This window comes from Homarus americanus, unplaced genomic scaffold, assembly GCF_018991925.1.
Source record: "Homarus americanus isolate GMGI-L3 unplaced genomic scaffold, GMGI_Hamer_2.0 scaffold30108, whole genome shotgun sequence".
Taxonomy (NCBI): domain Eukaryota; kingdom Metazoa; phylum Arthropoda; class Malacostraca; order Decapoda; family Nephropidae; genus Homarus; species Homarus americanus.
The window spans coordinates 9647139-9673285 of record NW_024748109.1 but is presented as its reverse complement, the minus strand read 5'-3'; the positions used below and the strand labels follow the sequence as shown (position 1 = coordinate 9673285).

The following is a 26147-nucleotide window of genomic DNA, read 5'->3' as shown; positions in this document are numbered from 1 at the left end:
TTGTTCATATATCAGTCTTGGATTGTCTAGGTATGTATTCCTGTGCTTTATTTAGCATTTAATATACCATATATGGATTTCACATCCACATCTGCGGACCACCTGCAAAATTTTTACGTCCGCATCAAGAAGATGTAGATTTGTAGAACTTGAGATATTTATAATAATTATATAATACAGTAAACCCTCGAAAGTCCAGACACCGTAAGTCTGGATTTCGGATAGTCCAGACCCTGACCGGGCGAGAAACATTTGTCTGAACCCTTGAATATTTGTCCTTTGAAATATCCTCCACACATGATCATTTCAAATTCTAATACTGCACTGTCCAACAATCAGAATGCAATCGAAGTCATTCGCTTGCATGTCTGCCACCAGTGGCACTGAAACAATTTTGTTTAAATTTTATTTACTCTGTTACATGCACACACAATCTTTCAAACAGAATGTGATTTTTTTTATTTTAAGGTAAAAAACATAAAGAGAATAAACATTTCTTACATCTGTGGGAGTTAGTGTAGGATCACGGGAGGGGAATGTGGGAGTGGGAAAGGGGTGAGGCATCAGGGATCTCAGCTCATCTTTATATTATTTACAGGTGAAAAAAGTAATTTAATTGGCAATAAAACTTCCTCAGAGAGCAATGTTCAGATTTCTCATTCATTCTGTCATATTGTATGACCCTGAGAGCATTCAAGAACTTTTTATAGCTTAAACTTTATTTTGTGTTTATTGAATGATTTTATCAATCATAATTATAAATACATAATCGTATATTCATCTTCAGATGTGAATGGAAGCACAATGTCTGGCCTGAAGGGACGTGGAAATGGTAACTTTGAATTTACCTATGATCGGGTCTTTAGTCCAAGTGGAACACAGGCAGAGGTATTTGAGGAAATTTCACAACTAGCCCAGTCTGCTTTAGATGGGTATAATGTCTGTGTTTTTGCCTATGGCCAGACTGGATCAGGCAAGACATTTACAATGGAAGGTATTCACGATAATGAAGAGTTGGAGGGCATGATTCCCCGTACTGTAAAGCACATCTTCTCAACTATGAAGCAGCTGAAGGATAAGGTATGTGTGTGTCTCTCTCTCTCTCTCTCTCTTTTTTTTTTTTTTTTTTTTTTTTTTGATAATCTATGCAATTGTTTTTTCTCTTTACTTTAAAAAATAAATAAAACTGAGATGGGATGTGAGCTTGAAACTTAAACTTGTTCATCCGCCCATTACAGATTTATTTATTCATTTGCAGTAATATCTCCAATAGCCGGAATCCCTCAAACCTGGAAGTCTCGTATAGCTGGAATTGAAATTTGCTCTGAAAATCATTCCTAAAGCCGTAATTTTCCAAAAATTTCTGGCTTTAGGAAAAAATTTTCCAGGGTTGAAAATCAAGAGATTTTTTTGAAAAGTCTTTAATAAATATGAAAAGTATTTCAGGCGTGGGGCCTGACCTGACTCAATGTCAGGTGGAAGTAGGGTGAGGGATTAATGGTCTAATATTACTGACCTTGTGATGGAGTGTCAGGTCACCCTTTCTTGGGTGGGAGATTAGTGGGCCTCTTGACCTGAAGATGTCTTGAATAAACATGAAAGCTAAAGTATTTCTAGGGAGATTGTGATAAGTATAAATGAGTAAAGTTGTATCCCTTCAACATTATATTACAGGACATTTTAAAATATGGAGAGAGAAAGAAGAAAGGTGTGGGTGATTAGAGAGATGGAGTGGAAAGGAGAGGTAACATGCACCAGTGTTGCCAAGAGATAAGCTCCTCAACAGCTGATCTTTTAATTAACCCCCATGCAGTCACACAACAAGACCTTCAATGGATGCTTGTTGTCTTTTTATGATAATAAACTACATATTCATTGTTATTTAAGGTTTAGAAGTTTCCAAATTTTCGTATATTTGCTTAATTAATGAAGAAAATTATATTTATGAATTGGCAACTCAACTAAAACCACAGCTGCCACAAAATTCTTACATCAAATTTTCTTCATTATTTAAACAAATAAACGAACATTTGGAAACTTCTCATGACCTTAAATAACAATGAACAGTTTATTATTATAAAATATTACCTTTGGTTTGTTTAATAATTCCTTTACCAAGTATTGCCAGGTAAAATTGCCAGCACGAGACCCAGGGTGGGGTCGGTGCATCTTTGGCTGACTGTACAGTACATTTAGTACAAAATGAGTACAGTAATATGCTGCTCAAAATTATGGATTTATCACAGGGAAAACTGGTCAGGATATTATGGTATCTAATGTTACGGAATATTTAAAATAATTTGTTCTAACAGTACCCTTCACATACAGTAAAATACTTATTTTTACCTTCTAATTCAACTTGTCATTTAAGGATATAATATTGGAAATGTCTCATAGAAGATCATTATGGTATCAAATTCATCTCTAACACAAATACAGTAAAGATTATAATGTTTGTTGAGAACTAAGCAGGGAGAGGGAGAAGGGTCCATTGGAGGGGTAAAATTGTCCACGCCACCCAACTTGCACAATATTCATTGGCTGTCCTTATGTTTTAGACTTTACCACCATATGTGAGTAGAATTTTTGTTTTACATTTGTAAGTATTATTTAAAACATATATGAACAGTAATAAGTGTTGCTTTCGTATTCTTATGTCGAGAAATTACGATGTTTTTACTTATAGCACTTACATACGTTGGCATTTCCAATCTATTTCGTTTTTTCTTTACCATTAATGGTTAGCTACTTCTATTTTTCCATTTATTAACATTAAATAACATTCTTTCTTTTTTTCATTGTTTTACTACAGCAACAACCAGGGTCTTATTTCTTTTGTCATTTGTCATGGGTGTTGTAAACATGGACGAAAATAATGCTGTCTCGTCTCCTCTTGTGTGTTTTAATATAATACGTATTATTAATGAATAAAGTGCCTTCATAAACAGTATTTAACGAATATAGTTTGCATTTTTCTTTAATTGTATTGTTTTGAGGGAAAAGAGGGTAAAAAGCCACACAAAAGTTATGAAGTGGTCACACTGGGGAATGCATCTCATTATTATTGCTTTATTTTAATGGTAATTAATGATTCATGGTACGATGATTCACTTTACATTGCAATATTGGAGGACACATTACCGTCGTTATTCGAGGCTTTACTGTCCTTAGTCAAAAGTGTTCACAAATCTATAAATTTTTTGGATGTGTATAATGAGGACTACCTGTGCAGTACTTTCTTTTAGACATTTGCACTTCTTTTATACTGTATGCTTTGAAAATGGAAGATAAGTACTGTAAAGGATTGTGCTCACCATGTATTAGTCTTCTCACCTTTCCTCTCTAAAGGCTTAGCTGGTAACTGGGGCTTGGTTCAATAGTTATTTCATGTACAGGATATGGAAATAATAAGAGTAACACCTCACCTTATCAGTCACTTAATAAGTACTGTAGGTGATAATCCACCTGTACCCAGATATATTCTGGGAATCAGTGTGGCAAACTGGTTTTATTTTTGAGTAACAAAAAATAGGAACTAATTGTTAAAAAATAAATGCTCTCAATTTCTGGATACAAGATGTCCTGGCCCTGCTAAAAGAGACTATACTCTCTAGTACAGTATTGTTAAAACTCTATGTATTCCTTGAGTTGTCTGTTTATAGCTTACTTTTATTTTTACAGGGTTGGACATACAAGGTGGAGGCTAGCTTTCTTGAGATTTACAATGAAACCATCAGAGATCTCCTTGCTTCACCAAAAGAATCTAAGAACCTGACATATGATATTAAGTTGACTGATAGCAAGAAAAATGACACTTTTGTAACCAATCTTAAGGTGAGCATTTACAAATTGCTTGTTTATATACTTTATATGATGTGGTTTTTATTTATAAATATTACGCTGATTAGTCCTGATAAAATTTAATGTTTTTGTATTATGTATAATACTGTAATTCTGAACATTAGGGACTGCATGAACGTTGTCATATGTAACCCCTGTACAACTGGTGAACTTATTAATACTCTTCACTCGGGGTTTAATTTGATTGAATTTATTTGGTCAAAATTCTTATAGTAAATGCATTCATGTGAATTTACTGAGGATAACACATAAAGTATTAATAATACAGTGAACCCTCACCCAACGCAGGGGTTAGGTTCCTCGAAAACGGCATGTTGGGCAAACTTAACTTCTTATGGCGAAAATGAGGTGGCAGGATCGTGGCTGCGTGTGGACTCTTATCACATAAAATGCATACCTCTTAAACATTTATATAATGCACAAATGTGATAATAATAGAACTAACATACCATAAAAATTTTTAAATATTAATGATAAGCATTATAAAATCATATTTTTGTACAGTCCTCACTGATCGATAGTTAGATTATTGTAGCGTAACTATAATGACAATGATATCGTAGTTGTTGTGAAGCCTTCTGATGACAAGTGATTGATGAAGAAGACTTCGATGATGATGAAACTGGAGTGATTTAGCCAATGGATCATCAGGATCATCGGCTTCAGGCTCCAGATCGACAGAAGATGTTAATGGTTGAGGTTCATAGAATTCTGGTTCGGCAGATGATGTTGATGGTTGGGGTGACCGTGGCCTCGAGAAGAAGTCTTATTTTCTGTTGTTTGCTTTTTCTATGCAAATCTTTCAAAATTTCTCTGTATGGCACAAATATCTTCAAGAGCCCTTTTGAACTTTAAACTTCTCTCTATTATTGGATCTATGTTGAAACACTTCTCACCAAGTTCAATTGCTTGCAGGGGGAATTCAGGGGTCGCCTTAATTTTTAATATTGGTTTTACGGTTCCACTTCAGTATCATCATCATCAATTTTAATGTAATCTGCTATAAACTTTTCAAGCTCCTTATTTGTTGGTTCTTGAAAATGCGAGTCCAACAGTTCATTCATCTCCTCTTACTGCATGTCATCAAAACTCTCACCTCCAATTGAGGTGTTGCCTGGAGAAACTAGCACAAACGCCACCCAGGCCACAATCATGTTATGCCTGCAAACGGTTCTTCAAACACCCTATTTTCCTGAGGTGATGGATGAAGTGCAAAAATGCCACTGACCATATGATTGAAAGTCCATAGACAAAAACCTAATTGTGGTCCACATCTCATCTCATCGAAGGTTAGGTGAGGTTAACAGTATCGTTTCAAAAAATTATTTGCATAATGTACAAGCATTTAGCTTCATTTTAAAACAAGCTTCAACATTCTAGCTAGAATACTTTCCGTGTTGTCAATTTCTGAATGTTGCAAACTTTTATTGCATTTCCTGACAAAAAATGAGAATTGTGCTTGTGCTAGTTTCTCCACGCAACACTTCAATTACCTTTGCATGTTTCCCAATTTCTGTGATTTCTTTGTAAACCGTTGGAAATCCCCTGAAATTGCGAACAATTTCAGGCCAAAGTTGGTGCCAGCAAGTATTCATGGTGGAAGGCTTCACTTCATCCCAAGACATTTTGAGAATGTCAATGCAGTTTTTTATGTTAAATGCCTTCCAGACATCCATTAGTGTTTCATATGCACTAGATCCATTGCTTCAGTTGCTTGCCTATAGACATTCCTGGTGTAATATGGCTTAAATGTCTTGATGATGGCTTGTTCCATTGGTTGCAGAATTGAAGTGGTATTGGGGGGCAAGAACATAGCTTCTCCATTGGGATGCGTGAACTGAAGCGTTTCTGCATCATGGCTTGGGGCATTATCCAACAATAGCAACACCTTTGAGTCAAAATTCTTCTTCATGAGGTATTCCTTGACCTCATACACAAAATGATTCTGCAACCAATCATTAAAAAGCACCCTAGTCACCCAGGCACTTTTTATTGGACTTCCAAACAACAGGCAAATGAAGCTTATTTTTACCTTTAAACGCTTGGGGATTTTATGAATGGCACACAAGCATGGGTTTGCATTTAAAATCACCAGCTGCATTCCCACAAAAAACAATGTCAGCTTGTCTTTGAAAGCTTTAAACCCTGGAGCAACTTTTTGGGCCTTAGTAATGTAGGTTTGGTTAGCCATACATTTATAAAAGAGGCCACTCTCATCAGCGTTAAACACTTGTTCCGGGACATATCCTTTGTCCTTGATCAATTCAAGCAGCATGGGCTTGAAGTGCTCTGCAGCCTCTTTGTCTGCTGATTCAGCCTCTCCCTGAAGCTTCACATTATGTAAAGCAAAGTGGCATTTAAGATTTTTAAATCACCCTTTGCTTGCTTGGAAATCAGTCACAGTGTCACTCCCTGCCCCCTCGGTTTTCATAACATAAGCATACAAAGTATGTGCTTTCTCACGTATTGCTACTCTATTGACAACAGATCCTTTCTTATTCACTTGTCCACTGGTCCAAACATTTAATAGTTTTTCCATTTTTTCTATGTACCGATCCCTCCTTGACACTTGAGCTAGATGCAGATACTTTCACACTTGTATGTATTTTGTCCTCACAACTGTGAATTGTGCATATGGTGGATTCATTTATAGAGTTCTCATGGGCAAGCGTTGCTACCCGGCTAATTCATCACTTTTCTAATTTTCTTGGGTGTGCTACCATCACTAGCATCACCTCTGCATTTGGGGCCATACTGCAAGGGCAAGCACACAAAAACACAAAAAGTTCCAAAACCTCTATAGTACAAGACTGAGAGATGAGCAGTTGCTGCTTGGCAGGTATCGCCAACTGGTGCCGCCTCCTCCCTCCGCTCCAGAGGGAGGAGGGTGGAGGCAGCGTGTTGTTAACCCGTTTATATACGTACAGTATAGTCAAAAGCGCGTTGGACAAACCAGCGTTGGGTGAGATTGTTCACTGTACAGCATGTAAGTAACCACAGGATTTGTCTTATGAATAAATAGAAAAATATACTGTACAGCACTATAAATATAAAAATAAGAACAAATAAGTGTAGGGGTGTATTGTATGTGGAAGACGAGTGTATATCTGGGAACAACAGGCAGAGAGGTGGGAAGGGGGGGTAGTGCAGGTTTGTGGCTCCTGCCCCCAAGATCCCTTTATCATGTCTTTATGTAATTTCACCATAATTCTCATACCATTTAGGTTCATTTGGTGACAAGTTGATAAAATATCCTAAAAGAACCAGCTTTCCTGGAAGAAGATTCCCACACTAAAGACCACGAATCATTAGTTTACAATGGGCAAGCAGCTGATAGGCTTAGCTCCTTTACCACTTAGTAAATTAGTAAAGTACATTAGTGTATTTATCATCACTTAATAAATACTATTGTAGTGTATTTATCATTACTTAATAAGTAATGCATCTAACATTTCTTACTTTTTTACCCAAATAAACCTGAATACTTTATCGAAAAAATTGGTTAAATAATAAAATAAAAAAATTCTATATGATTTGAACATAAATGGAGGTGTGTTTCAACAAAGACAGTGGAACTTTCCACTCTTCACAGGAAATTTCCCCGAGTCTAAATGATGCATCTCACAGGAGCTGTATTTTTTGCACAAACACCGCTGTACACGTACAATGTTGTCAATACACTAAGCCCTCGAAGATCCGTACCCAGTAAATTCGGATTTCGGAAGATTCGGACAACAAATTTTGGGGTTCTGGGCTAAGAAGCCTCATTGAGAAGCATTCCCTAAACAGGCTTAGAAGTTTTTATCTTATGAAATGTCACAGACTAAAGTTAACAGAATATAATTTACATTACTGGAATCCTTGTAAGACAGCGAATAATTTGAGTATAGACATCATATATTTTGCATGAGATAAATTTTTTAGACATTTAGTGTAGTGTACATTTGAGTACAAATGAGTACAGTAATATGTTGCTTAAAATTATGGCTTTTTCACAGGAAAAAGTGTGTATAACTAACCCCAGTAGTCTGGATAATATGTACTGTATTTTTTGGTGTTTTTTATATCATTAGTTATCGTTTTTATACCTTAGTACATCCACCGGAAGATTCGGACAATCGGCTTTCCCAGACAGGTGGTTCCCCCTTTTAGTCCAGACCTTCGAGGGTTGACGGTACTGTAAACAAAATAATGTATGCTACTCCTATAATGTACTGTATATACTGAACTGTGCTCACCAGTAGATGTTGTTGCCTTGAGCCTAGAGTAGGCAGACACTGTTCACTCTGCTGAGTGTAATACGTAACTGTAATCACATCTTAACATTTAAGATGGAGGTTGGTTGGGGGATTAGTGGGTCATGTTACTGACCTGGCCTGATGCAATATCAGGCCACCCATTGTCAGGGTGGGGGATTAGTAAGTCTTATGACCTGAAGATGCCTTATAGAGAGGAAATAAAAATTTGGAGGTGATTTTCCTCCGATTTTTTCAGAAAATGTTCCTAATTTTCAAACTCGGAATTTCTTCCCGAACCGAAAAAAAAAAATCCAAGAAAATTTCAATTCCAGCTATTGGAGAGGTCTGGCCAAGAGGGCTAACAGGATATTACTGTATAGATACAGTATATTTCTCACAGTGCATCAGTTTTCGAATCGGTGGACGAGGGGCACAATTATGATGTGGTATATCTCGACTTTAGTAAAGCCTTCGACAGAGTCCCCCACGAAAGACTAATTAGAAAGGTAGAAGCTCATGGCATCAAAGGTGACATCCTTAAATGGATTAGGGCGTGGTTACAGGACAGGAAACAGCGAGTGAGCATTAACGGCACTAAGTCCCATTGGAGCAACGTCACAAGTGGAGTTCCCCAAGGCTCAGTACTTGGACCATTATTGTTTATTATATACATAAACGACATAGATATCGGCATAGACAGCAACATAAGTAAATTTGCTGATGACACTAAAATAGGACGTGTTATCAAATCTGACGAGGACTCGGCAAAACTACAGGAAGATCTAAACAAATTTTTCGAATGGTCTGAAAAATGGCAGATGAAATTCAACGTGGACAAATGTAAAGTACTCAGTATAGGAGATGTAAACAGGGAAACCAGATACCAGATGAACAACGATGCCATAGAGAAATCCGACTGCGAGAGAGATTTAGGAGTAATGATAAGTAGGAACCTTAAGCCAAGTAAACAATGTGTTTTTGCTCGTAACAAGGCTAATAAAGTACTTGGGTTCATACAAAGGAGTGTTAGTTACAAGACTAGCGAGGTCATCCTAAAACTGTATCTTGCTCTTGTGAGACCACACCTGGATTACGCAGTTCAGTTCTGGTCACCGTATTACAGAATGGATATAGAATCCTTGGAAAGAATTCAGAGGAGAATGATAAGACTAATCCCGGGCATTAGGAACCTTGAGTATAGAGACAGGTTAAAGCATCTTAATTTGCACTCCCTTGAGAGACGTAGAGCGAGGGGCGACCTGATAGAGGTGTATAAGTGGAAGGCAGGGCTAAACAAAGGGGACATTACAAAGGTACTCAAATTATCCAACCAGGAGCGAACTTGTAACAATGGTTTTAAATTAGACAAATTTAGATTTAGGCGTGAGATAGGTAAACACTGGTTTGGAAACAGAGTAGTGGATGAATGGAACAAGTTACCAAATATCATCATTAACTCGAATACGCTGAATTGCTTCAAACATAGGTAGGATGCTCATATGAGCAATAGGGGTTGGGTGTAAACGGGACTGCCCAGTATGGGCCAATAGGCCCGCTGCAGTTTCCTCCATTGTTATGTTCTTATGTACTCTACATTAAAATTTGCAGCTTGTATGTATTTGTATATTCTCATAAGATGGGACACACACACACACACACTATTACTACTTACTACTTTGCTGTCATTCGGAATCGAGTATGACGATCATCCAGCTATGAAAAATTACATGAGTTATTAAGGATGTCACCTACATTGGTGAGTTCTGAAGTGACTAAAAAGGCCGATACAGGACCGGCTGGATCGGTCACATGTTGCACATGTGGAGGGTTACGTCTTGTGCAGGAGAGGCGGCATTGGCACTTGTCTGCCTCAGTATGCAATTAAGCTAATTCGAAAGTATTGACACCTTTTGTGGTGCTTTTCCAAGCGTTGCAGTATTGAGTAATCATCTCCCAGGTGAAGGGGTCAATTTGGCACTTTTTTAGGTTTGTCTTGCGACTATCCTTATACCTTTTCAGTTTCCCGCCAGCGTTACATTTACTATTCGTTAGGTGACTGTAAACTAGCTCCTTTGGTAGTCTACTGACTTCCATGCTGGTAACATGGCCAGTCCAGTGTAGTTGTTCATGGAAAATGGCAGCCTCGATGCTCCTACAGTTGGTGTCAGCGAGAATACTGGCATTTGTTCTCTTGTCTTCCCAGCGAACTCGGAAGATGGAATGTAGACTATGTTGGTGAAAGTTTTCAAGCGCCTTGAGGTGCTTCCTGTCCTGCGTGTGACCCATGTCTCACTGACACATAGCAGGGTGGGGAGGACCACTGCGTGATATGCGTGCTGCTTTGTAGATAATTTCAGCTCCCTATAGCTGACGACATGGGTTCGGAGTCTGCCAAAGGCTTAAGATGCACATCTGATCCGATGTGCCGAGATACCAAAAGTGGGTAACATTAGAGAGGGTAGTACCAACAAGCTGGATGGTTGGTGGAGGTGTGGCTGAACCAGGGGCAGGCTGAAAGAGAATCTGAGTCATAAGAACATAAGAATTTAGGAAATTGCAGCGGTCCTATTGGCCCATACTGGGCAGTCCCATTTACCGGTACACCCAACCCCTATTGCTCATATATCCATCCAACCTATGTTTGAAGCTATCCATCGTATTCGAGTCAATAATGATGTTTGATTACTTGTTCCATGCATTCACTACTCTTACTTCCAAACCAATGTTACCTATTTTGCACCTAAATCTAAATTTGTCTAATTTAAAACCATTGTTACAAGTTCGCTCCTGGTTGGATAGTTTGAGTACCTTTGTTATGTTCCCTTTGTTTAGCCCTAACTTCAATTTATGCACCTCTGTCATATCGCCCCTCACTCTACGTCTCTCGAGGGAGTACAAATTAAGATGCTTTAACCTGTCTCTGTACTCGTGGTTCCTAATGCCCGGGATTAGTCTTGTCATTCTTCTTTGAATTTTTTCTAGGGTTTCTATATCCATTCTGTAATACGGTGACCAGAATTGAACTGCGTAATCCAAGTGAGGTTTCACAAGCGGAAGATATAGTTTCAGGATGATCTCTTTAGTTTTGTAACTAACACTCCTTTGTATGAACCCAAGTATTTATTAGCCTTGTTTCGAGCAAATACTCATTGTTTACTTGGCTTAAGGTTCCTATTTATCATTCAGATTTCTCTTTAACATCGTTGTTCATCTGATATCTGGTTTCTCTGTTTACATCTCCTAGACTAAGTACTTTACATTTGTCTACATTGAATTTCATCTGCCATTTTTCAGACCATTCAAAAAATTTGTTTAGATCTTCCTGTAGTTTTGCGGAGTCCTAGTCAGATTTAATTACACGCCCTATTTTAGTGTTATCAGCAAATTTACTTATGATGCTGTCTATGCCGATATCTATGTCGTTTATGTATATAATAAATAATAATGGTCCAAGTACTGAGCCTTGGGGTACTCCACTTGTGATGTTACTCCAATCGGATTTAGTCTTACGTACATTCATCTCGAGGCCAAAGTGTGCCTATGCATCTGCATAGGTGTTCAGTGTGAGTGACAAGGTTGAGGTCGTCTGCATACTGAAGTTCAGTAATGCAAGCAATTGACACCTTTGTTCCTGCCTGGAGTCATCTTATGTTGAAAAGACCCTTCATCCGGTACTCAATGGCCACCCCGCCGGTTAAATTGGCACTGGCACAAGTAAGGAAGGCAGCCAAGAAAATGGGAAAAGAGAGTTGGTGCCAGTACACATCCTTGTTTTACTCCTGTTTACATGGGAAAGAACCCAGACTGGGTGCCTCTGTGCAGGACACTGCCGTTTATGCCATCGTGGAGTTGCAGCATAATTTTGGTTGGCAGCAAAAACGGCTGAGGGTCCACCAGCGGGCTTCCCTGTTGACCGAGTCAAAGGCCTTGGTTCGGTCGATGAAGGCCATGTACAGGTCATGACGCAGTTCTCTGCACTTTTCCTGTATCTGGTGGGCAACAAAGATCATGTCGCTGGTGCCTCTTAATGGTCTAAAGTCACATTCAGATTCTGGGAGGAAGTTTTCTACCTCAGGAAGCAGTCTGTTTAGGAGGACTTGAGTGATAATCTTGCCAGCTATGTACAGCAGCAAGATCCCACGGTTGTTGCCACAGTCTGACCGGTTTCCCTTGTTCTTATAAATATTGAAGATGGAGTCGTCTGTAAGAGCTTGGGGGGATTTCCTCCTTTTTCCATATATTCCCCAGGAGAGAGTGGAGACAGCTGGTATGCAGAGGTCATCCTGCTTTATACACCCTGGTTAGTATTCCATCAGGCCCTGAGGCTTTATTTTTCATCTGTTTGATAGCAGTAACTACCTCACCCAGGGATGGAGGAGGATAGCTGAGGTGGGTCAGTTCTGGATGCTAATGGACCTACTGGGTAGTCAGGACATCTACATCGGTGTTTCGGTTGAGCAGTGAATTGTAGTGCTCTTTTCAGCGCTGAAGGAGGCCTTCATCGTCTTTAATGAAGGAGTTACTGTCTGATGAGCGGAAGGAGCTGCGCCATGAGTGATTGGCCCATAAAATGTTTTAGTGGAATTGAAAAATTTGTGCATCTTGTGTTGATCTGCAAGTTTTTGTGTTTCACAAGCCTTATTTTTAAGCCAATCGTTCTTTAGATTGCGAAGTCCGCGCTGGGCTACCGCTTTCTTCTTGCGGAAGGTATCAGCTTTGTACACGCGTACACACACACACACACACACACACACACACACATACACATACACATTATTTTGTATAAATTTGTTGTTTTTGTCTATAAATTATTTGAGTTATTTGGGCATTATTAAATCATTATAGCAGTCAGATGTAAAACTTGTTTGGGCTCTTCTGGGTCTCAGGAATGGGACCTATTTTTCACTATAAGTTGTTATTAATAACCTATTGATATATGATGGATTTTTGAAGTCCCTAACCCCATTGTATAATGGTCAACACCTGTATCTGAGTTAAAAAAAATTACATGTATCTACCCTAAGTTTCAAGTGAAAAAATATTTTACACCTTATGAGAATTATTTCTTTTATTTTGTTTTTGCACTTTCTGTATGTAGGATTGTGTGTGTAACAGTAAGAAAGAGAGTGAGTGAGTGAGTTTTTGGAGTGCTTCAAAACTGGGATAAAATTTCTCTTCAAGTCTGGGAGAAATATAGCAAAGCAGTGCAAAACAAGGTCATTCTAAGTGGAATATTACTGTACTGTGCTATGATTTTGGTTTATGCTTGGAACCACTTCTTGACCTTTATGTGCTACCCTTGTTATTATTTTCCAGGTTCTGGAGGTAACAAATGAAAATAAAGTGCACCATCTGTTACATTTAGCACAACAGCAGAGAGCAGTAGCTGCAACCAACATGAATGAGCGATCTTCACGCTCTCATTCTGTCTTCCGCCTTAAGCTGATTGGAACAAACAGCAAAACTACTGAGTCATGTGAAGGTGAGGATATTTTACTCTTACACACACACACACAGATATAGAGAGTGATAGATAGATATATAGATAGAGAGTGAGAGAGAGAGAGAGACCACCGAGTTTCCGGCATTCACTGGTCCGGAACCTCTGATGGGTTAGACAGTTTTACGGTGGTGGCATTTCAAATTTACTGCCCACCCTGAGAAGTTTACTGAGCTGCCGCTGATGTTTTGGTGGCACTACAGTGGGGGTATGCTATAACGAACGGATCCTACTACGAATATTCCTATAACGAATGTTTTTACCGATAAAATTGAGAATGCTATAACGAACGCAACTCCTACAACGAACGAGGATGAATATGGGACTATTTCGCCTGGCGCATGAATATTGTTGTACCGCGACCCACAACAAGAGCGTCAGGCTCCATCTTTGTCTCATTGTGTAGCCAGTGCACCACTGTTATTGTTGAAATTTCGTCTTTTGATGTGGAAATAGAGTTATTTGTATAAATATTTTGTTGTACAAGTGTACAATTGTAACAATGAATCGTCCAAGCGAGTGAGAAAGCTCATAACTCTTGAAACTAAGAAAGAAATCATAAAGAAACGTGAGGATGGAACAGGTATTGCGAAACTTAGTGATGAGTATGGGATGGCTAAATCGACTATATGTACGATTTTAAAGAATAAAGAGGAGTTGAAAACTGTGCAAGTGGCTAAGGGAATCTCTAGACATAGTAAAGCAAGGTGTAATGTGATTGAGGAGACGGAAAATTTACTCTTAGTGTGGATAAAGGAGAAAGAAATGGCAGGTGATAGCATTAGTGAAGCTATAATTTGTGAGAAGGCCAGACAGTTGTTTGAGGACCTTAAAGCCAAGACTCCCAGTGCAAGTGATAGTGATGTGCCAGTGTTTAGGGGTACCAAGGGGTGGTTTACTGGTTTCAGAAGGAGAAATAAATTACATAGTGTTGTGAGACATGGTGATGCTGCTAGTGCAGATAAGGAAGCAGCTAAGGAACACCATGACATTTATTTTTAATGTGATTCAAGAGGGAGGCTTTGTTTCTCAGCAGGTATTCAACTGTGATGAAACTGGACTTTTTTGGAAAAAATGCCTCGCCGTACATACATTACCAAGGAGGAAACTTCTGTCCCTGGCCATAAGCCAATGAAAGACAGGCTTACCCTCCTTCTTTGTGCTAATGCTTCTGGTGACTGCAAAATAAAGCCACTCCTTGTGTACCATGCAGAAAAACCCAGAGCTTTCAAAAACATTAGGAAGACCCGGATTGGTGTTATGTGGCGGTCAAACCCAAAGGCTTGGGTGACCAGGAATTTATTCTCTGAGTGGGTGATTGAGGTGTTTGGACCTAGTGTTCGGGAATACCTCATGGAGAATAATCTTCCACTGAAAGCTTTGTTGGTGATGGACAATGCACCAGCCCACCCTCCTAATTTGATGGTTGAATTGCCAGAGGAGTTCAACTTCATCACTGTGCACTTCTTGCCACCCAACACAACACCTCTCATCCAGCCCATGGATCAACAGGTAATTTCTAACTTTAAGAGGCTGTTCACAAAGGCACTGTTTAGAAAATGTTTTGCGTCCACTTCTTCCAGTGATGTTAGCTTGAAGGAATTTTGGAAGTCACTTCAATATAGCAGATGCTGTGTTTTTAATTACCTCAGCCTGGAAAGAGGTTACTATGAGGTGTCTTTGTGCTGCTTGGAGGTCATTGTGGCCTGAATGTGTGCTTCAAAGAGACTTTGAAGGCTTCGAAGAGTTAGAAGAAGAGGCTGTTGTTCATGAAATTGTGTCTCTGGGCAATTCCATGGGCCTGGAAGTGGATGATGATGATGTTGAGGAGTTGGTGGAAGAGCACAGTAAGGAACTGTCCACTGAGGAGCTGCTTAAGCTTCACAAAGAACAAAACGAGACACTGAAGCGGAGCTTAACTTCTGAGGAGTCAGGGGAGGATGAGGACAAGGAGGAAAGCTGCATCATTCCAGCCGAAGATCTCAAGGATGCGTTCTTTTGCTGGAGCAAACTGTCCAAACTTGCTGAGGATTACTATCCTGATGTTGGTTCCGTGCAAAAGGCCATCAGTGTGTTTAATGACAATGTTATGAACTACTTTTGGAAGGTCCAGAAATCAAGGTTGAAGCAGCCAACCTTGGATTCCTTTTTTAAAAAGGTAACAAAAGAACCTACAGACAAAGTGCCTGTAAGACAGTCACCAAAGAGGGCTAGGAAGGATGACTCCTCTCCTTCCACCTCTTCTCCATAATTCTCTCCTCCCCCCTCCCCCTCTGCCTCCTGTCCTGCATGCTGAACAACACTAAGGTAAGATAAAGTACCGTATTTTTTACATTTTTCACAGAATTTTTTCAGTGTTAAGTGGTTGTATTTGGGGGCCTGGAACGGATTAATCCTATAACGAACGAGGTTCTAGAACCAATTAGATTCGTTATTGCATACCCTACTGTACTAGTTAACTGCCCTTTCTCAAAGCTTGCTTACATGCAGCATTGCAGCAGCTTTGTACCTTCACTGTTTTTTGGTAATACAACCCTAAATATGGCTTTAAAGAAAACAGTAAGTGTCTGTGGTGTGAAACGTAAACACCATTTGTTATCAATACCAGAGAAAGTAGAACTTCTGAAGAAATTTGAAAGTATTGTGTCGGTGTGAACCTTGTGTGATGTTTATGGTGTTGGTTTGTCAACCATATATGACAGGCATGGGCAACCTTTCCTCAGTCATGGGCCATACTACGATTTAGGTATTTTTCTGTGGGCCAACCCACCAAAATTTATATCCTACCTAACCCAAAAGTAATGTTAATATCGTATTAGCACGTACAGTGCTAATATACTGTATATTGTTTGTCCAAATATGAACTATCACAGTGGCAGAGGTGGCAGTTATTCTGGTAGATTTGGTTATTGTGTTGAAGAAGAGCTTAGAATGACAGGTAGCAAGGTCTATTACTGAGGTGTCAGCATCTGAATTTGAAAGATCAAGGTTGAAATATGTAATGTAGCAAAGTTTCCTCTCTGAACTTATGATAGAGATAAGCTCCGATAATTTATCAAGAAAGTTCTTTCATGAGATTACTCCTACTAGGATATTTCGCGTATCATTACGTAATTCAGTCAAAACACTCCCCATGAACTCCTCCTGAACCTTTAAATCATCTCTTACAGAAGTGTTACACTTAATATCAACATATAGAGCGATGCCACCACTGTGTCGTGACATATTGACACGGTGTCTATTATAATTAGGGATGTTATACAGTACAAATGTTCAATATCATGAGTGAGTTTGGTCTCACAGAACCCAAGTACAGGGCGCCCCCCACATGTGCGGGTACAGGTTGACAACCCTTTTTCCGAAAACCGAAAGTTTTTTTTTGTGGACCCAATTTTTTTTTTCTTTCTTTTTTTTAAGCAGGGATTAGCCCACCCAGGCATAGATCATTGACCCACATCGGGGCCTGGGGGGCGAAAATGTAATAGTAATAATTAATTATAATAATAATTATTCATAGTAAATAAAATTTTTAATGAAAGATACACCAAAATAAAATAAAAATAATAATAATAATAATAATAATAATAATAATAATAATAATAATAATAAAATTAATAATAATAACAATAATACTGTATTAATAAAATAATAATAATAATAATAATAAGGAAATACAAGAATGGAAAAAAAGATAAAAAGTGAGAAACATGACCTAGACCTATGAATTATTATTATTATTATTATTATTATTATTATTATTATTACTATTATAATTATTATTATATTTTTGCCTCCCCAGGCCCCAATGTGGGTCAGTGACTTAAAAAACTAACCATTCTGAAAAACGAAAAATTACGAAATCCGAAATGCCTCTGGCCCCAAGGATTTCGGATAAGGGATTGTCAACCTGTATTAGGTTCTCAAAATGGCTGCGAATCGCCAAATCTTCGAATATCATTTGCTGACACACACACACACAAAAACACATACAAATAAATAATAATGGGAAAAATACTCTCACATTGACTGGTTCCCTATCTGAGAGGAGGGGGGGGGAGTTACAGCGGGTGGGTGTTCACTTGCCCGAGAGTCCCTCACAACAAGAGTTTTCTGGCTGAATGTCATGTGTTTCCCATGTTTCTTGGCTTCTTTAAACTTGTCCATTTGCTGTTGGCGGATTTTAGTCATACCTGGGCATAGGTCCTCGTTGACAAAGATAGTAGTGCCTTTCAGCTTACTACGCTGGTAAAAGATTTTGTCACAGACAGAAGGGGAAGAGAACTTTGTTATGATGTTGCAGGGGCTGGAGGAGTTGGGTTTCCCGACGCATTGAACAAAGTCAAACTTTCCTTCAGTAAGATTAAAATGCTCATTCAGCAGCCTTGAAATTTTGCGCTAGGATGACTCCCAGTTCTCGTGGAGATCTTGGGGGACTCTGGCAAACCTGAGGTTGTTTCGCCGCCTTATGTTGTCCACATAATTCACCCGGTCTGCTGTTCTCGCTAGTTCCGTTTTAAGCTTGGAGTTCTCCTTGCTCAGCTGTTGAACTTGGGTCCTGAGTGTTCGGTTCTCTTTTGTTTCAACATTCAACTTTGCTTTTAAGTTGCTAATTACCCCATGCGAGAATTCCAAGCTTCATGTAACATCACTTAGCTGGTTAGTGAGACGCTGGTCAGCTTCCTCTAGTTTCCCGATGATCTTCTTATTCATTTGTTGTATGATGTCCTGTATGAGAGTTCATTGGACTTCCATTATCACTTCATCCAGCACTTTTTTTGTGAGATTTGAATTTTTTATACTAGCAGTCAACTTAGACATATTGGAGCTAGTGAGAAGAGTGTAAGCTGGCAGTAGAGAGTCGGCCAAGTTGTGTGGTCAGCTGGGGTGTCCTGCTTGGTGGGATGGTGGGGTGGCCACTATTGAACTAGGGATCAGATTACAAGCTGTGGCACTGTGGGGAGTCACAGAGACATAGATTCACCTGTAAATTGACAAAAATATCCTGTAGGGGCATCACAGGTAGATATTGTACTGGTCACGTCATGCACTTGTCACTCGCGAATTGGATTTTCTAGGAGTCAGACTGGGTACTTCCGGAATGACCCTGTTTTTCGACGAAAAATGCAGAGCTCAACACACGTCCCACCAACACCACTGTGAGTAGTGTTGGAGTGTGTGTGTGTGTGTGTTTGTTTGTTTGTTTGTTTGTTTGTTGGAGGGTGTCTGTGTGTGGTTGTTGGAGGGCGTGTGTGCGTGTAATGTGTGGGTGGTGTTGGAGGGTGTGTGGGTGGTGGTTGTTGGAGTGTGTGTAGGTGGGTGGGTGGTTGTTGGAGTGTGTGCGGGTGGCTGTTAGAGAGTGTGTGTGTGTGGTGTATGTAGTACAGTGTGGGTAATGTTGGTGTGTGTGCAGCACAGTGTGGGTGGTGTAGGCTGAGAGTGGGGGGAGTCAAACCTTTTTGAGGGGGGAAGGTCATGTGGTCAGTCCCCTCACTCAAGCATGGCTAATTGTGATAAGGAGATGAATTTGATACTATAATGATCCTTAATAAATTCTCTACTAGACGTTTCCAATAAGATATCTTAAACGAAATATTTTGATATATAATGACAGGATTTCCATTCTTTTATTTATAAAAAACGTAAGAAATGTTGATACTGTGCTGGAGTCAATAAAACCAGTTCTAATTTTGTTACACCATTTTTTTATCAAAATAGTCCTGAATACTTTATCTAAAAGTTTGGTTAAAAAAAATATAGTTTAAAAACAAAAGCTCTATATGATATGGGCATGAATTGAGCTGTGCTACACCAAAGAGTGTGGTTTTTTCCAAAAGTAAATGATGCAGCTTGTAGGAGCTGTAGTTATTTATGCAAACACCATTGTACAAGTAACACACATTTAGTAACTGTTGCTAAATTTGAGGGAAGATCACAACAAATTCAAAAGGACTCTTCACATCTCAAACAATTACTGAGACACAACCATTGGGAAAATTAATGTTGAGGTTTTTGGCAGCACATCTTTCACTCTTACAATGAAAGCCAAAATAGATTATTTTTCCATATTAGTCAGGTTTTTTTCAGAACTTGATAGGCGCTTCTCAGAAAACATGCACTTTTTGACAGCTATTTCGTCCTTTGACTGCAATTCAAGAGACTTTTTAGAATTAGGGAAACTTAATTCTGTCACACACTTGTATCAGAGCATTGGTGTGGATGAAATCCTTTTACTTTCCCAAATTTCTGTTGCCCCAAGACAGTTTTCTAACAAAAGTGGAAAGTCAAAGAATCTAATTCTTTGACTTTGATTTTAATTATGAAGTTACCATCAGATGAGCAGAGGGGGGCTGAACCACTAGTGACTGGCCCACAAAATGTTTTGGTGGAAATGAAAAATTTGGGCATCTTGTGCTGATCTGGAAGTTTTTGTGCTTCACATGCTTTATTTTTAAGCCAATGGTTCTTTAGCTTGCGAAGTTCCCGCTGGGCTGCCGGTTTCTTCTTGTGGAAGGTATCAGCTTTGGTCCGAGACTGAGGGTTGTTCTGCCAGTCAGCAAAAGCAGTACGTTTATCATCGATGAGTACGTTGATTGTCGGGTCATTTTCATCAAACCAGTCCTGGTGTATTCTTTTGATCCGGCTGAGGGCCTCATTGCAGGTTTTTGTCATAACACACACACAAACACAGTAGAATTCCAGTTATCCGGGCAACATTCATATTCAACTAATCAACACCAAAATGAAATAATAAAAATAAAAATTCCTCCAAAATCAGCTAACATCGTAAGTACCTCACACAACAGGGATCAGCTGCCATATTTTATGTACAAAAAATAAATTCTTCAACACTTAACTTATCCTCTGTGTGATGCAACCCACTTCAGCCAAGAAATCAACCAGCTGACTCAGCCAAGTGGCTGCCTTTCTGTGTTGTTTGAATGCTATGACATCACATTGGGAAAAGTGGCCACGCAGTTATAGCCCACTGCCTCAACACACATTCACTTAACACATGAGCACACTGATGATCTTCATTTTTCTTATTTTATAGTTTTGTATCTTATTTTCTTTATTTTTGAGCCACATTAGAGTACCCTGTAATGTAACGATTTTATTTTTAACTTTTTTTGTCAAACGAGCATGAACAAGTGATGAACACACCGAGCTGGCGAGAGATGCTGAGTGGGTTGGCTCTTGCAAGAGCAAGACCCAAGCATGAGAGCAGTTCAAGAGGTCAGATGTGTATAAGCAAGGTCACGTACTATGGATGCGCATAATCTGCTACCCTACTGTGTACAGTATTTCTTTTAGCTACCTGTTGGATGACACTGTGGCTTCCTCCGATCACAAAAATTATTCCTGTAAATTTTATGTTGAATACCACTGTGGCGTCCTTTGATCCCAAGAGTGTACCAGTGTACCTGGTCCAATTTCTAGTATTCTCCCCATTTATAGAGTATGAACCTCTCATGTATTCTTAAAGGTTTTTATTAACTGCTCCCTCTCCTCTCATTTCCCTCCATCTCCCTTCTCCCCTTCCTCTTCATCTTCCTGCATTCAACAAGGTTTTCACAGATTTGATGGTAAAGTTGCATTATTCTGCATTAAATAGTTAAGCTTAATTCACTCTCAACAGAATGGTGTAGAACAAGTGAGTGATGACTATTATAACCATTATTTTTACAGGAACTTTGAATTTGGTTGATCTTGCTGGTTCTGAGCGCCTGAAGGAATCTGGTTCAGAAGGGGCTAGGCTGACGGAAACACAGAACATAAACAAATCTCTCTCAAACCTTGGTAATGTCATCATGGCTCTAGGACAGAAGGTATGTCATTCTTGTACTTGGTTTAAGTTCAATGTATTGACAGAATTTTGAATTAGTGTATGTTAGTATAGCTCAGATTATGGATATACAGTAAAGCCTCGAATAACGACGGTGTAAGGTGAATCATCGTATTGTGAATCATTAATTACCATTAAAATAAAGCAATAATAATGAGATGCATTCCCCAGTGTGACCTTTCCATAACTTTTGTGTGGCTTTTTACCCTCTTTTCCCCCCAAACAATACAATTTATGAAAAATGCAAACTGTATTATTTAAATAATGTTTATGAATGCACCTTATACAATATAAATCAATAATAATACGGTCACCCAAGAGGAGATGGGACGTTATTGTTGTTGTCAGTGTTTACACCCATAATGTCAGTTACCCATCTGAAACAAGAAAATAAAACCCTGGTTGTTGCTGTAGTAAAATTAATGTAAAAAATAAGGATGTTTTAATTAATGTTATTTAATGTACAGTAAAGGTAACCACTGATGTTAAAGAAAAAAAATGGAGTTACAGTGGAGCGGCAATGTATACTTGCGCCCTCAAGGAAACCACGTCATTTATCTTATTAAGAATATGTGCAAAAGATTCATTATTGTTTACTACTGAATATGTATTTGATTGAATTAATGTTTATATTTGCAAATTTAACAATACAATTCATTAACAATACATAGAATATTGAAACAATAGAAGTAACTAACCATTAATGGTAAACAAAAACGAAATCGATTGGGAATGCCATCGTCTGTAAGTGCGTACATGTGAAAACATCGTCATTTCTCAACATGAAAATAACACTTATTACTGTTCATATATGTTTTAAATAATACTTACTAATATAAAACAAAAATTCTACTCACAAATGGTGGTAAAGTCTAAAACATTAGGACAGCCAATGAATATTGTGCGAGTTTTTACTCAGATGACGAAGTCATCAGGTTCACCTCTGGCTGAAGCTGAAGCTTTCCATAAAGATGTCAAAGCTGTTGCTGAAACTGTAACTGAACCTGAAGTTTTTGCTGAAGGGGCTTATGATGCTAAATTTGATGGTGTAGCTGAAGTTGATGGTTTAGGCATTCGAATAATAAAGCTGTCGAAAGAACCTTTCACAACTGCTTTCTTTTCTCAATACTGAATACATCTTTATGTAGAGGTCATATGTGTTTTTCACGTCCCTGTAAATTTTAATGCTTCTTTCTGATAATGGATCCACTTCAGAAAATATGTTCATTGCTTGCTCTATATAATATCCACAGACCTCTCACCTTTTTCATAACGTTTTGACACATCTAGTTTCTCGGCTAAGCTTATACACTTTCTTTTAGCTTTTGAACCAGCACTACCATCACTTGCTCTCTTGCTCATGTTGACTAGGGACACAAAATATGCCGTGAAAAACCTGAATGGTTTTTTCCTTTTCGTGTTCAGATGCGTGAAAACAAAAGGTCCTCCAAGTTGCGACTGTTTATACTAATGATGCTGGCGTCACCACTCACAAGCCTGGCAGCGACCGTGCACAAGGCATTTTTTTTTTACAGTACAAATTGAAATTTAGTTATTATTTATGTGAAAATTTTATTTTACTTTATTTTTATAACATTTTTGTCGTAAATACGAAAAAAGTAATGGTGTAAATTGAATTGGGTCCTAACTTAACCAGGGTCTTAAATATGAACCTTCGTTAGTAGAACCGTCGTTATCGGAGGCTTTCCTGTAATGGACAGTACACGTACTGCTTGATTTACAGTATGAAGAAAGTATTTTTGGAGCCTAACACTAAATCTCATTGTTCACAGCAAAGCCACATCCCATACCGGAACTCCAAGCTGACTCACCTTCTGCAGAGCTCTTTGGGTGGTAATTCCAAAACTCTTATGTTTGTTAATGTCTCTCCATTAGAGATGTGTTTTAATGAGACATTAAATTCACTCCGCTTTGCCACAAAGGTCAACCAGTGTCATATTGGGACAGCATCAAAGCAGGTTAGGAAATGAAAGTAACCCATTCACTGTGTAAATATTTTTGGTATACTGTACTGAACTTTTTTTGATGTCAGGAAATAAATGTGAAAATTAAAGGGCCAATTAAAGTGGTATGGGATGGAATGGGTGATAACTGAAATGATTTTATATTACCCATCCAGATTATTGACTAAAATGCTACTTATGATAAAGAGGTTTGTACATTGCTGTATAAATTGGTTTTTCAAGCTAGAAAGATATGATTATATTTACAATGGTGTTGTTTGAATGCTAATGGTTTAACTCTTGCTTTAATGCCTTTGGTTAACCACACCACAGAAAAATATTAGCTTAGAAATTTGTGCAATTGAGAAGTTACAATAGTTTGGCTCTTGTACTGTCCCATCATTCAGCAGTACATAAGTATCATTGTAAAGAATATCTTGTTTGACTCTAGTTCTTAGTGAGATAAAAGTTTATCTACTCTTGTTGTTGGAGGTGAATGATGCCATTGTTAAATATAAGCGAAAAGTATGACTTCAAATTATTTTTAGGAGAAGGACATATTGATACTGATAGGCAGTGCCAGGCTGTGTAATATTTGGGACCATGCGAAGAGGAATACTGTACTGTAATCAAATTGAAGACATGTATTACAGCAATAAGAATGAATGAAAGATAGCAAATGGACAATTTGTGTGGGTTTATTTTCTTATAATTTGCCCACCAAGTATTATATATATCATGCCTTTTATTGGGAAGATTTCCTAAATGGAAGGGTTTCCTTTTTTCCTCCATCAAAATGATAATGAATATTGTAACAGTACTGTATATAGAAATTCAGTGTACCTTAATCATGGGCATTTAGAGCTAGCCTAAAGGTGTCAGTGTAACACAGATATTGAGGATAAAATAAACAAATTTGTGACAATGTTTGCAGGATGATGCCAAACAACATACTGAGTATAGGTTAAACACAATATTTCTTCTAGGTACCACTACCAAAGAATGAGTGGATAGTGGTTAGGCCTGTGGGTGGAGCTTACATCATCCACCCTCCTAGTTGCCACCAGACACCATTGCAGTACACGCCAGTGCATCGTGGCATGGCTTTGAAAGATGATGTGTTTGATGCATCTGGCACATTTGTAGAAATTTCGCAGTTTGAGCAATGTTCAAACTTGAAAATTTTTTTTTAGCTTGCCAAGATAGTAAAAGCAACACACAACTTGCTTGTAATGGCTCCTGCAGATGAAGCTGGGAGTAAGAAGGCTGTTTTCAAGTGGTGTCGATACAATTCATTTCCTTCCCGAAGGCATTGAAACCACTTCATTCTGCATAAACTGCTAAATGCATGGCGTGTTGCTGTTTTGCCAGGCTTAAAGCACACTTTATTGAAAGCTATTCATTTTTTTTTAAATTCATGTTATTTATTTTTAATAGGATTTATTTATTCCATAGTCTTGGTTAAACAGGTTGATTTTTTAATCTTCGTATAATTAGTGACTGACACTCACCCTGACCCATCGGAAATCAATTTCCAGTTTAAACTGCATAAATTTAAATTAACCCCTTGTATGGGGGGGGGGTCTCTGTGCTGAATAAAATTGTCTGGTGTTAGCCAAATAAAATATAAAAAATGGCATCCCCATAGTGGAGATCGTTTCTTAACGCCTTGTGTACAGTATTGGCGTCTCCCTGTGCTGAATAAAATCTTTTGACGCTGGCTAAATAATAAATCAAAAGTTGCGTCCCTGTAGTGAAGAGGATAACGTCTTCGTTAAAAATTCTCTTAGTGGTGTTTAGATTTATATTTAGCTTCTTATTAGCTGGTGAGTTTATATTAAGAATAATAATTTATGAAATACTGTACAGCCGCCTCTCGTTTTACACGGGGCTTACTTTCTTTAAAATCACTGCTTAATTAAAAAACGCGTAAACTAAACAGAATTTTCTCATAAGAATACATGTACTGTGAATGGTACAGGTTTTGGGAACCATCATATACCGTTCAAGTTACGAACAGTGCACTCACTTACACCAAGCACGCGGCCAACCTCAGGACATACTCTCCTCTCTGAAGGCGGATGATCACAATTAATTTCACGTTCATTGCAATTGTTTTTTGTGCTTTTTTAGCTGTAGGCACCCCAAAGGAGGCAGATGGATGTTTTCCAGACACGCTCAATGGGGAAAACAGCGATTAATACTAAGAAGGTACGTGATAAACACACAATGCAAATAAAAGCACAGAGAAAAAGTAGTGCTGGTGTGAACTGAGAAAGCGATACGCGGGAAGCTTGCTGGACGTCATCACAGTTGTTGTACAGAATACTTCATTATCATTATTACCTTCATCATTAGTAGTAATCTTTATTATTACATTATTATAATAATTATTATCATTAATAATAATATTAAAATCGTTGATGTTGATATGTCTGCACTTTATAGAAATAACTTACAAGCACCTCACCAGGCATCGCATGCAACTTTGCTGCCAGGCGACCAGGCGAATACCCGTGGCAAATTTAAACTGTCATGAGTGCATTATTTCAAAAATTGGTGTGCGTAAATTAACTTTTGGTATTAATTGAACAATCGCGTTATTCCCAAAACGCTTAAATCAAACGCTCTTAAAATGCGAGTTACCTGTATATAGGTTTTGTAATACCATAAATTGTGTGTATGGTAAATATTGTACTGTATTATTGTTTAATATTTATGTAAGCTCAGTGAGATGTTTG

The 26147-nt window shown here is 38.4% G+C and overlaps 1 protein-coding gene across 4 annotated transcripts in view; it reads left to right on the top strand.

The window, feature by feature from the left end:
- The window catches only part of LOC121880046 (kinesin-like protein KIFC1), a 141763-nt gene extending 116062 nt beyond the window's left edge, over nucleotides 1-25701 (top strand). For all 4 annotated transcript variants that reach the window (XM_042387045.1, XM_042387048.1, XM_042387049.1 and 1 more), the window contains 5 exons: nucleotides 788-1080; nucleotides 3682-3834; nucleotides 13416-13581; nucleotides 21286-21425; nucleotides 23236-25701. In XM_042387045.1, coding sequence (XP_042242979.1) covers nucleotides 788-1080; nucleotides 3682-3834; nucleotides 13416-13581; nucleotides 21286-21425; nucleotides 23236-23433 — 950 coding nt within the window. In that variant the 3' untranslated portion in view covers nucleotides 23434-25701. The remainder of the gene's footprint in view (nucleotides 1-787; nucleotides 1081-3681; nucleotides 3835-13415; nucleotides 13582-21285; nucleotides 21426-23235) is intronic.
- Nucleotides 25702-26147: the final 446 nt, after the last annotated feature.